Raw genomic sequence first — 13413 nt, forward strand, 5'->3', positions numbered from 1 at the left:
TCTAGCTAGGAGCGCATGGGTACCGGCCACGCTGGACTCTCACCACACCGGATGGAGTTTGTTCGAAGGAGCTGTGAGGCCACAGCATCCCTCGGCAGGACATGTCTGGCAGTGTCCCACCACTCCTGGGCGTTCCCATGTGTGGTGCGAAGAGGGGTTGCGAGTGTACGTGAGTGTGCGTTTTCTGTGTGTGTGTGTGTCTGTGTGTATGAGTGCGTGTCTGTGTGTCTGTGTGTCTGTGTGTCTGTGTGTCTGTGTGTCAGTGTGCGTGAGCGTGTGTGCGGGCGGAGGGCGGGCAGTGCCGTGGCGTGCTCGCTCTTGCCACCGCCGCCGCGGGCGGGATTCGCCGGGCGGGGGCTCGGCGGGGCCGGGGCCGGGGCGCGGCGGGAGCCCCATTGGCTCTTCCCGGCAGCACATGTTGCCTGCCCGGCTATAAAGCCGGCCGCGGCCTCGCTGCAGCCCGTCCTTCTGCCTTCACGTTTCTACAGAGACGCCGTCAGCTCCAGCGCCGCCATCGCCATGGCCATCGACGCGTTTTTGGGTAAATGGTGCCTCGTCTCCAGCGAGGGCTTCGAGGAGTACATGAAGGAGCTGGGTAAGATGCCGGCGGCTCCCCGCCCCCGGGAGGGATGCCGGGATGCCGTCCCGGGGATGTGCTATCGCTGCCGGCCGGCGAGGCTCTGTCCAAGGTCCGCGGAGAACGCGGTCCCGGAGCCGGGCCCGAGGGTGGGATGCAGCCCGGCCGTGAGCCACGGGTGGGCGGCGGCTGCGGGGACGATGCCGGGATTCTCCGGGATGCGGCGCCGGGGGCTCCGTGCCCGCTCGGCTCGGGGAGCGCTGGCTGGCAGCAGACCTTTCCTCGCGGGAGAGCTGCCGCCTCTGCCTCCGCGTCCTGAAGATGTCAGCGACCCTTTCTGCATCGTAATTGCCGTGAGGCAGGTGCCGGCACCAGCAGGCACCTCCCCGCCGCCGCCGCCTCCCTCCGCAGCAGCCGGGATTAGCAGCTGGTGCCGGCAGCCCGGCTGCGATTAGGCCGGTTCGCCCCTCCCTCGCCGGTGGTGCCCGGGGCGGGGAGCCGGGGCTGCCCGGGCGGCGGCTGCGGGCGCTCGGCGCTGCCCGGCCGGGAGCGCGGCGGGAGCCGCACGGCAGCGCTGCAGCGGGGCTGGGCTGGCTCATCTCGCCCGGGGCGGCCGCACACAGACCTGCTGAGCCGGGGCTGCCTCCCCGTGGAGTCACCTTGGGTGTCCCCGCCCGAGAAAGCCAAACTGGATCAGCTGCCCGTGGGTAATCGGCTGCCCTGCCGGAGGCTCTTTGCGTGTTTTCTTCTGTGGGTAGTAGCACCTTTATCTCGGGGGGATGGTCCTGGCTTGTTATCCCTGCGTCCAGGTTGCCCTACATTTTTTTGCAACACGAAGTTACCGGATGAAGACCACACCTAACAGACAAGGATCCTCATCTGCAAACTCTGATTTACCACTTTCCTGTGAGCATCCTGGCTGACAGGTGATAGATACCTCGCAGTGTCTATATGACCCAGGAGCTATTATTTTTGACAATTTATACACAGATGAAAGCCATGATATTTTCTCAAGAGACAGAAGATGTAGCCTTATCTTTAGAGGGAAGAGAAGAATGAATTTAGGTCTTGCATTCTTCATGTAAAGTACAAAAAAATCACTGCATTTACACTCTGCAGATAGTGATGGCTGTAATTATATTTTTGGGAGGCCTGTCAGTCAGTATGTGATATATATGATGTGAAAAAACCTTTTGGAATGAAGTCTTTGGGAGACTTTGGAGGAAATTCAAGAATTTTAGGTTCAGCTTGGTTGAGCCATGGATTAGGATGCCTTGGTGCTTATGTCCAATGGCCAGACCTAGGCGTGTGCCAAGTTGCAGCTTCAAAGTAGAAATTAGGTGCTGCAACTGCAGAGCACCTCCCATGTGTAGGCAGCAACAGACATGTTTGGTTTTAGATTGAAATAATAAACCAGTCACTTTTCCATTTTACATTTACAATTTAGGCAATTAAATTTGTACCAAGTCACATTTTAGGAGCCAGTCATTTACTGGATTTCACCCTTATTGGCTACTTGTGAAACTCTCTGCCTTTGATCCTATTGATGCACCATAAATGAGACTACACTCATGAGATTCTGCTCATTCTGTGTAAAAGGACATTTGAGGACAAAGAAGTTGGAATTTCACTTCTTGCCATATGGAAGACATGCAGCTCATCTCTGTTTAGTTGGATCCCAAGCTGTAGCTGATCAAATAACTCCCTGATTACTCTGGCCTGGACTACAGCAACAGAATGTTTGTGGAGGTTACTGTGGCAATGATGTCCAGTTCTGATCAGAAATGCTGGACTGAGGATAACTCTTTTTTTCTCTGTGACCTCAATCTTAAGGCTCAATCCTGGAATCTCATTTGAGTCTGGAAAGCAGTGTCTGGAAAGTACTTTATTTCCCTCTCAAAGACTCAGCCCTTACCTCCACATACCAGGGGAGCGCTGTGCTGATACATGACAACATTTTTTAACCACACCAGTTGCAGAACCCAGGCACTCACTGACTTGGTGTTACTTTCTGCCCCGTTTGGTTGCATATCACTTTGTGGTTCAGATATGCACTTACCAGTTTGATGGATTCATGTTTGTTGCTTGCTGCCCTCTCACTTGTATTTTCATCCTTCAGATCAAAAAGATTCAAACAGTGTATGCAGGGGCTGATAGCAGGTGAATCTGAAGAGTTTTGAGGGCTGCTGTCTCCAGATCATGAATTTTCAGCCATTTGCAAATTGCTCATTTCTCCATTTCTGTCTTATGCATGTGTGTAAGCACTATTTTTTTATGATAATGTTTTGCTAATTCATAACTCCATACTTCATAAACAGGATGTAAAAGATGAAGTTTAATTTAAAATGGCATGTTTGCAATTGTGTACAAATTAATGGAAGGGTATTTATTGAGTTTGAATCAAGTGGATTAATCTGGCAATTAAAAATAATTTGTAGAATTCTTAAAGTGTTCAGAATTTCAAGAGAATAATTTTATTTTAGTTTAAGCTTTTGTATTTGTTTTCCTGTTTGCTCTTTATTTCTGTTTGAAAAAAAAAAAATCAGTGCCAAGTTTTGGGATATCTACAAATCCTCAGAGGGCAAAATACATTTAACTTTAGCTCTCTGAGGAAACAAAAGAGTAACTCTGCAAATAAGCTTTAGAAAATTTAAAACATCCTCTTTCTTTGTGGCTCTTGAGCTTTGATTCTCAAGTGTACTTAAGTGCCTAATTAAATGGGAATTAGGTGTTTGAATTCTTGTGTGGTCCTAAGCCTCAGGGTTTAACTGCCTTCGTGACACTCTGTGCCTCTCCCCTTGCAGGTGTGGGTATGGCTATGAGAAAAATGGGAAGCATGGCCAAACCAGACGTTTACATTATTAAGGATGGGGACACAATCACCATGAAAACAGAAAGCACCTTCAAAACTTCACAGTTCAGCTTCAAGCTTGGTGAGAAATTCGAGGAAAATACATTAGATGGCAGGAAAACTCAGGTCAGTATACTAGACTTTCTGTTGAAAAAAGGCAATTCTTTCGGTGCTTTACAGAGGGAAATGCTATTTTAAAATCAGTTTTTAACATCCACACTAACAATGCTTTATCTGATAAGCAGTTGCCTCTGCAAGTCTCATTGAATTTTTTATTTTTTTATTTTTTTTTTTAACATGGATTAAGCAAATTCCAAACAGGGAGAATGCTGAAATCAATAGTCTTGTGTATTTTGCCGTTTTCATTTTGTAGCAGAAGCATTTTTTTAGTAAAACTAACAGACCTCTAAATCCCTGTTAAAGCCAAATGCCACTTCATTTGAAGCCTGTGGAAAAAAATGCCATTGATGTTTAATCAGAGGCAATTCAGCCCTAGGGTTAACCTTTCTGCTCTGTCTCTTATTTGCATAACAAGAGAGCCTGGTTCAGTGTGGGGTGGGATCACAGACCTCAATGCAACCATGTGAATTATAGTCACTAAACCCCAGTTTTAGAAGGCAAAGAGTTTCTCCTTTCCACCTAGTAGTGAGAATATTTATCCCAAAGGAGGTAAAACGCAAAGGATACATCTCATTTCCTTGTGTGAGCGCTCTCTATCACCCCCCTCCCTCCAGCCACACACTTTCAGTTCATCTATTACTGCAAAATCAGATAAATGCTACACAAAAGCTCAAAGCCCATGTAACAAAGAGATGAGCAGAGAACATCTGCTGGATGCTGTCAAAGGTCTGTCTGATGCAGAAATGTGTCAAAGCAGTGAGTGAATGTTACTGTACAGTGAGTTAGTTACTGTAAGAAGAGGGTTGATAAAATGTTTAAGATAATTTATGGCTTTGTAGTTGTCAATGATAAAATTATTATTGAGTGAACTGGGGTGGGAATCTTTCATTTGGAATAAGGTGTTGAAAAGCCTCAGTGCTGCCCAAATGTCATGGGAAAAAATATTGGTCATGTTCTTCTTTCAGACCCTTGTCAGCTTAAAAGATGATGGGTCATTGATTCAAGAGCAGGAATGGGATGGCAAGAAGACCACAATAACAAGGAAGCTAGTGGATGGACAACTGGTGGTGGTAAGTTCAGTCCCACTTTCTGATCCCCAGGTGCTGCTGGTTGGTAGCCTGAAATGTAACTCTTAATGTTTTTTTTCCCCCTGTTGATCTGCACAAAATAAATCCATCTTTTTATCTTCTAGGAATGTGACATGAATGGTGTCAAGTGTGTTAGAGTCTACCAGAAAGCATGAGGACATCTTCAGGTTCTGTAGGAACTTGTTGCAAACAACTCAGTTCAGTGGACAGAGCTCCTTTTCACTCCTTATTTTCCTTTTCCCCGTTTTCTAGTATTTCAATGGACTGAGTAGCTGAGTGCAATTCTTTTTAAAGGCCGTGATGTAACTATTATGTAACTATTCTGAAGTTAGGCTATTAAATAAAATTGTTGAATATATGAAGTGGAAACGTTGTTACTATAGTGGAATTTTAAGTGAGGCTTCATAAAAACGGATCTGGTTTTAGGGTCTACTACAATCTGCCTTCAGCACAAGACAAGCCAATATATTGCAAACAGCTCTAATTTCTAAACCAGTAAAATCCGGGATTGGAACAACTCCACAGCCCAAATTTTGAATGTTTTTTCTAACCTCCATGTTACAAAGTAAATAGAATTGGGTGGGTATTAATATGAGATGAGCTAAATTGGTGTTTAAGTAGAGGAATGGATTTTCAGGGTTAGTTTGGTTTTGTGTTTCAAACCCACAGTTTTCTTAATCTCAATATATATATATACCAGTAAGCCAATGAACTTGATAAATCTAAGCAAGCACATACACACTTTCTTGAAAGGAAGCCTTATTTTAAGAAGACTTCCTAGCAAAACTGTTATTCCATGTCTAGTAACATTCTAAAAAATCGTAACCAAAATCTGCTGAAATACTGCCTAAACCCTAAAGCCTCATTTATTATTATTTTTTTTAACTTGTTTGAAACACCTAGCAATGGAGTTTATATGCTTTGAAGTGCCATAATAAATAAACAGAAATATCAGTGTCTTGAGTATTACTTTTACACGAGTTGGGAAACAGAGCCAATAATGCTATATTCTGCCAAAGAGATGTCAGATGAAATAAAAATTAAAAAGGTTTCGGTGAAATTGGTGAAAATAAAAAGGTGAATTTCTGTGATACCAGACTAACATGTCCTAAAAGTGAAACCATTTGGTGACAGGAATGTTTCCATGAATTCAGCAGCCTGGGGGATCATGCAATTGCACAGGTCCTGTTTGCTGCATCTGTCATTGAAGAACCAATTTTTACTTCTAAGATTTTAGCTGCTCAGTGCAGGTATCATATTACTGCACGTACATATTACTCAAATAGAAAAATCTGTTATTTTGTGCTCATTCTGCTACCAATGGAAAGTGGCTTTTTTCATAATTTTGGACCATTTATCCTTTTCATAATTTTATGACTACTTATCGTGTCATCCCCTTTACCTCTGTCCTCAGAAAGCATTTCTCTCTGGAGAATGTTTCTTGCAATTTCTTTCCATGGCTCCTTTTTGGGTTGTCAATTTTCTAGTGGTATTTTTCATCATTTTAAAATGAGCCCCAAAGACAAAGTGTAGTCTTACACAGACATTAGAAATAGAAGGAATCTACCCATAGAAGTAAATACGGAACCCAAAGTGACCTGATAAGGGATCTACTAAACTGCATAAGGTGTGATCTGAAAATCCTGCCTCCTTTCCTAAAGAGACAGTGCTGCTGCTTTCAACTGGGCATTAAGCCCTCTGTGGGGTCACTGCTCTATCACTTACCCCTGCTCATTTACTCCTGATCCTGGCTAGTGTTAATTGTTTATCTTTCATTTGAATGGAAAAACAGTCCAATGTCTTTCATAGGACATCCGTTTTGATTACAATGAGATCACTTCTTGTAAAACAAAAGGCAGAAGAGTGTCTTTTTAGAGTGATTTCCTTTGGAAACAGCTTATAAAGTCTGTGTATCTGTGCTCTCCAAGTTTCAGCCACATGTGAAGAAGAGGCTAGAGGTCCCAAAGATAACTATTCTTCCACAAATGTTATGAAAATAGGCGTCCTGATGAAAGAGATGGACCATTAAAGTACCTTGATGATGGAAAGACTGCACACGGAAGTGACACTTTATTTGACATTAAATGGAAGAAAAACATATCTAGGTCTCTTGGCACACATAAGAAGTTTTCTTAAACAGAAGCTGACCAATGATAAGAGGTAGATAAAGAGGAAAATGGAATTCTTTAGAGCTAATTCTCCAGAACTGCTTAGTCTCACATATTTATTTGCTTTATTTTGATAGCTCCAGCCTCAGTTGCCAGTAACTTCAATGTAAGAATGAGACCCAGAACTACCATATATACAACCTGTTTGTGTTAGATTAGACCATACACTTAAAATGACAATAGTTTTATACTACTGCAAGCCAAGATTTATGATGCTCAAGACTTGAGAATATATTTAGTTTACAGTTTCCTCCCATTATTTACTATACTAGTAAAAAGCTTCACTCTTCATGAGTTTATATGCACAAACATTCTCATCAGTGCAAAATAGCCAGTTGTCCTGACATTTGAATAATTTGAATAACTGTAGTTCACTGTATCACATAAGAAGGCAGAAAATAAGACTTCTGAGTAGAACTGAAAAAGGGGTTGTACATTATCCAGCCAGGACTGCTTTATAATGCTAAAGAAATAAATAAGGTGACAAGATTTGTTGTGACATTTTAGTATGTTTTTTTTTAAAATACTTTGGAGGGATGAAAGAATCTCAAAGAGAAGCAGTGACCAGAACACATTAATTTAAAGTCATGAGCAGTGTACAATTTATATCTCTAAATCTCACTGTCTTCTGAAATTGGTGTAGTTCTGCTGTTTACAAGGAAGAGGCTGCTGTTTATGTGTGTGTTTGTTTGTTTGTTGGTGAGTGGGTGGCTAAGTGGGAGTTTTTTTGGTAGTGAAGCGGGATAAAGGAGTAGAAAATGAAGTTGTTTAGTAATTTAGGTCTGATATTCCACCACATTAGGGAAGTCTCTTGTTTGAGCTTTCCAGGAACACTAATGAGATGGCACTGTGCTTTGTGGAGAGTGTGCTGTCTCTGTATAATGCTCAGACTGTTAAGGATTTTCCTGTTATGGTTTGGTATTATGATTTATTTCAAAATTGTTATCCTACTCTGCCTGCAATCTCTGAAATTAATACCGGCTTTTCCTCTTCCTCTCCCCTTCCTATCTCACACATGCCCTCCAGATCAAAGTTTTTTAAAAAACAAAGTCAATGGTAGGAAACCTCTCAGTTTTCTGAGGATATGATTCCACTGATAGCTGTCAGCTGTCCAGAAAAAGAGGAGTGCTCATTTCTTCAGGTGTGAAGATCAAGTGTAGGAAGACAGTTTTGTTCTTCAATTGGTCATTTGGGCTATATTAACTGAGACTCAAACATCTGAAAAGCAAATTAATCCTTGAATAGGCACTCTTACTTTTTTTTTCAGGTTAAGACTTAAAAATCTAGTATTGTATAAAGCATGTTATCCACTTCCACATAATATTATGTGCTATGAATTCTGTTGCAGTCCATTCAAAGTAACTCTTATTAAGGTCAGATGCTGAAAATAAGTGCCCTGTAAATGTTTATTTGGATCCTAAGGGAGACCTGGGTCTCTGCCCAGAAGCCCCATTTCAGCTCAGCTTGGGGTGTCAGTCTATGTCTGAGCTGGTTGTCAGAGTATCAGTCTCCAGCTCAGGTATCTTCAGATTTTACACAAAAATTCATTAAAACTAATTTCTATGAAGGAACTGCCATATTACTTATATTCTACATAAAATGGTTTAACAAAAATAAAAGCAGTAATGCAGACCAGTTCCACTCAGACCTTTGCTGGTGATTCCTTTCCTGCCTGAGTATGTGCTGACACAATAAATGGATTAGAAACCTTTGCAGTATGTTGATTATTTGTGACTGTAGGGAAAAAAAATCCCAGTGTGAGAGTGGGTGGGAGCAAGTTAACATATATTAATTATTCTTTGATGCCTAATTTCAGTCCCATTGTTCAGCCCCTGAGAGGATTTAGCACTATTTTCTTAGGTTTTGGAGAAAATCCAGCATCTGTGTAAACACATTTTTGTCCCATGGTTCTTCTAGCTTTGGCTTTTCAGCCCTTGTACATCAAATTAAGTTTTTGTTGACACTTCCCAGAATGGTTTTACTTCATACTATTATTTCAGAGGAAAAGGAAACACTATGAGAGACCCTGCTCCCAAGAGTGAATTTGGTTTCCTTTCCAGCAAAAATGTTTTTAAAATCAATTCCCTCTACCAGGTGGTCTTAATTATATTCTGAAGATATTTACATGTGAAGTTCATTATAGTTTCAGAAGAAATGTAAAGTTTCTGCATACATGCAACCTAGAACCAGTTTCAGATAACGTCTTATAAAAATCTGCTGAATCCCAAAGAGTATTGTTGACACTTTGTCATTAAACACAGATGTGCACTTTGAAATTAAATACCAGAGGACAAAATATCCCAGTCTGAGGACCATGCATACCACTTTTCTAGGGCTGGACTTTTTGCTCCCTCAGGCAGAGCTCTGGCTCCCTTGGGAATTCCTGCTTGAAATCCTTGAGTCTGCCTTCAGAAGAGGTGTTAGCTAAGGGTGAGCTCATTGTGCAGTGCAAGTCAACAGAAAACTGAGGGACTGGGTGCAGTTTTAAAGCTGGGAAGGCAGTGAGTTGCTGCTGCATATCCCAGGGGTGTTCTTGTTCTGTGGCTGGAATGTCTGTGGCATGTTCTTCTGGGGCCCTGTGATAAAGTCCTGTGTGGTGATCAGCAAATTGAAAAGCATACAGAATAGGATAGCCTGCATGGCTTGACCTCAAGGAAAACCTTGAACTGAGGTCAGAGAGTCCATGACAGGGAGTTTCTGCAATCTCCTAGAGTACAAAGGCTCCTTGAGTACATGGTAAATTGAGCTGAAGGCAAATTGGATTGACTCTTCACTCAAGAAATTATGGCCAGGCCTTGTTATGGCAATTTAATTCTATAAGTAGCAGTAGAGTATACCTGTAGGAATTATTCCTATTTTATTGGGTAGTGTAATTAGGGGAAAATATTAATACTATCTCTTAAACTGAGTAAAGCAGTATCTGATGCTAAGATTTGCTCTGAGTGCTTTCTATTGTTTCATCTCATTCTCCTAAACTGCCTTGCTTTGTCCAGATTGCATAAAGTTCAGAAAATGAGATGTTTCTATTCTTTGACATTAGTATTTTTCTGTTGGTGAGATGCAGAATGAAAATGCAAGGTGCATTTCTCTGCTGGGGGTATTGTTTCAATGACTATTCTTATTGCCCATTTCATGGAATACAGTCCTGAAAAGGACTAGCTTAACTGTTGGCTGCTTTTCTTAAACCGTGACAGAGGAAAGGAAGCCAATTGAATAGAACAGAAATCACAGAGGCCTCAGTGCCTTAACATCCTCACTTCTCTTTCCCCTTGTTGTTAACAGTCCATGCTTATCTGGGCCTGAGCATTATCCTTCTGTATGCTCACTTTCTTCAGAAAGATTATTCTTTTTTTCCTGTTTTTAAAAAAGATTAACAGGTCACTCAGATTCCAAACATCCAGCTGTTGTGGTAAACTGGAACAGGGATTAAGAAGAATAAGAATTAATATGTGTATCTTTCCCAGTCTTCCCCTTTTTATTTTTTTTTTAAGCTTGTTTTCTTCACTCTGTTTTTCGGCACCAAGAGAATGATGAAAAGTAAGTGCACGACTTTCCACTCCAACTGCATGCAATGTTATCCATGGCAGTCATCTTAAAAGTCTGATTTTAATGCAGTAAATGTCTAAGCAATATTAGCCAGAGCTCTAATTGTTTCCACATGCTCTTTGTTCTTATGCTTGTGTTGAAGTAGTTTTAAGCAGAATTTTCTGCTGTATTTAATCAGTATAGTCCTGACCTAAGAAAATAGATAGTTAGATAGACCTAAGAAAATAGATAGTGTTTACCCAAAATGCCAATCTCTGCTGAATTTATTTTTTCTAAACAGTGACACTGTTACTAATTTCTGAATGTAATTTGTGATAATCAAATGAAGTAAACAACTTCATCTGAAAACTTCATCTGTTTCCTTTATTAATCTGTGAGCTAAAGCTTCACAGATCTGGACAAATTTCTTCATATCTGGATGGAACTGGAACTCAAGTTTCAAGTTGGAATGCAAAAATTTATAGCTTAATTTTTGATTTCTGTCTTGTTTTTTTCTTAATTTTCAGAGTTCTGAGATTTTCCCTCATGTTTTAGATCTGCTCCCAGTTAGTCATATCTGTCAAATCCCTGTGATCAATGTTTAAGACACAGTCACAAGTCTGCAGAGGAGAAGGAAGGAACAATTCAAATTAAATATACTTTCAAATACAGTTTAAAATAATATGATCAAAATAACAAATCTGTGAAGAAAGGTCTCCCCTGAGATTTTTATGTTACAGAAAACATAAATCTGAAAAATCATCTGTTCTTGGAAATAAAGTGTACCAAACCCCTAGGAATGTTTAAAACATCTTAGATAAAGCTCTGAAAACTCAGATCATCAGCCATAGCTCTAATTCATGTAGTTAGTGACTTATTTGGATATGGCTACATATCCCTCCTTGTCATTAAGAGCACTGTCTGTGTGAGAGACTCTCCAGACATCTACTGGAATTTCCCTTTCCCCCAGCTGATAATCCTTTTGGTCAGCTGCGTCTTTGTTCCATGATAATTGACTGTTTTCTTAGAGATAAAATAAAATTCCTTTGTCTATTTAGTGAGATTTCTCTGGTTGTGTTGTGCTCATGTATTTAAATTTCAGGAGATGCTTTGCACTCTTCCATAATTTCTTCTATAGATTTTACTAGAGAATTAACTTCTGCTTTGAGGCTGAATCATACTGCCTTGGACTTCTGGGCTGGATTTCTGCTGCCATCAAGAGCTAAGTGCATTTATTAGAGAGGTGCTGAGAGTATCTTGTGAAGCAACAGCCTTTGATATCAATGGAAAGCCTTGCATTACTACAGTATGATTAGATTAGGCTTTAGTAGCTGAAAACTAATATCAGAAATCAAGAATGAATAATTCATTTTAAGAAACATTACTGACTCTTTAAATTATAAAAATTTCCTTCTTGATGTTTGTAATACTTATGGGAATAGAGTTCACTGGGAACACAATTTGAGTGGCACATAAAGTCAGATAAATTCATATATTCACTTTTTTATTTTGATGCAGCTAATATTTACAGCAGAAAGGAGAGATCACTGCTGCTGGTATGGTTTTATTATGCTCTCACTGTCTTATTCTTGGAATAAAGAGTAGCACGTGGAGAAGGAAATGTATTTTATTCTCTTTATGGTACTCTTATTTAATTACCTTATTAATGAGAAAATATTTCCCTTACTTGCCTTCAATAGTATCAACAAATTTTAGTAGGAAGACTATGCAGTTTCATCAGAATATTCAGTTAACATTTCACTGTTAACTTTGTTCTTTTTTTTTCTTTAATTTAATGCTTGTTTGGATATCTTTTGAAGAATACACCAATAAAACATGTTGAATACCATGCCTGTATAGTTACTTCATGTCACAGAAAAGAAGGCTGTAATTAATTTTTCATTACCCTATACAATGGGCTGTTATCCTTGCAAGTCTTGAAATTAACTTGATGTAATAAAATGTCAGTTATTTAATAAGCAGAGCAACTTTCTTTGCATGGTAAGTTGCATGTAGATACATCAAGGAGAAAAAGGAAAATGTTACGTTATGTTAGCACTGTGAATCCAATGGATTTGGAAAAGCCAGAATCATTTAGTGTATAGGTCTCATTACCAACAAAATTGTGCTATATGAGGTATCTCTTATGACTCCAATTGTTCATTGAAACATATTCTTGGATGTAATTTGATGTCATTGCAGATGTTGAGAATAATAGGTTGCATGAATAAAAGCATGATTTTATTAACACAAGTACTCTTAATATTGAAGCCAAGAAGAATGACAGCAATTTCCCCATGTGATGTGCACTTCAGAGTTGCATTTTACAGGTACAATCTTGTAGGGCAGAGCAGCATAACCTCTATTTTTATTACTTGGCCTTTCTATCAAATAAAACTGTGAGAATTCTGATGTGAGAATTCTGGTGTGCCTTAGAAGGTATTGGTTTATCTAATGACCAGTGTCTGATTTGGCCAACCATACAGTTCTCCTTCAGATGCAGTCCCCAAAGTACTCACTGATCCCCAGAAGTAAAATAACATGTACTTTTCAAAGGTTTTACTTACACAAAAGGAAAAAAATGCAAGGAACAGGTAAGCAATCATGGCAGATCTTCTATCCCCTTTTCATCCTTTGGTGAGGCTAGGTCTAGAATTTTTACATAGTGAAAGGACCCTTTAAAAGCTAAGTTTGATCATTCTACTGATTTGGCTCCTTTATATTAGGAGGTTTAAAAGGCTTTTGATTATTTCTGTTCTGTAACAAGATGGATTTAGTGAAATTAATTCAACTTTCCCTTTCCATAATTCTGTAGAAGTTAATATTCTCACTTTGGTAGTAGAAGAATTTCCAAAGGATTCTTTATGAGTATTTAATGTTCTACTGCTGTATACTAGATTTATTCTAAATATCAAAAGAAGTTTAAATCTGAAAGTACTCAGATGCTAAGCTCAAATATAACTGTGCAAATGAAGTTTTATTCTACTGAAGCCAAATACATAATTTTATTTTTTGTGGAATGACTCTGGATTTAACAGTCTCCTACTTTCTTGTATGTGTTGCAACACCTTGCTCTTCCTTTAT

At 40.0% G+C, this 13413-nt stretch overlaps 1 protein-coding gene across 1 annotated transcript; it reads left to right on the top strand.

The window, feature by feature from the left end:
* On the top strand, nt 1-5590 carry LOC107200512. Its single transcript, XM_015619130.2, has 4 exons — nt 1-595; nt 3382-3554; nt 4514-4618; nt 4741-5590. Exons 1-4 carry the CDS (start codon nt 16-18, stop codon nt 4789-4791), a joined length of 909 nt encoding a protein of 302 aa, XP_015474616.2. The 5' UTR covers nt 1-15; the 3' UTR covers nt 4792-5590.
* Nucleotides 5591-13413: the final 7823 nt, after the last annotated feature.

This window comes from Parus major, chromosome 2 (assembly GCF_001522545.3).
Source record: "Parus major isolate Abel chromosome 2, Parus_major1.1, whole genome shotgun sequence".
NCBI classification, from domain to species: domain Eukaryota; kingdom Metazoa; phylum Chordata; class Aves; order Passeriformes; family Paridae; genus Parus; species Parus major.

Coding starts and splice junctions, on each gene's coding strand:
- LOC107200512 (XM_015619130.2), top strand. CDS start 16: ATGGGTACCGGCCACGCTGGACTCTCACCACACCGGATGGAGTTTGTT. Junction 3,555..4,513: donor TAGATGGCAGGAAAACTCAG/GTCAGTATACTA, acceptor TTCTTCTTTCAG/ACCCTTGTCAGCTTAAAAGA. Junction 4,619..4,740: donor TGGATGGACAACTGGTGGTG/GTAAGTTCAGTC, acceptor TTTATCTTCTAG/GAATGTGACATGAATGGTGT.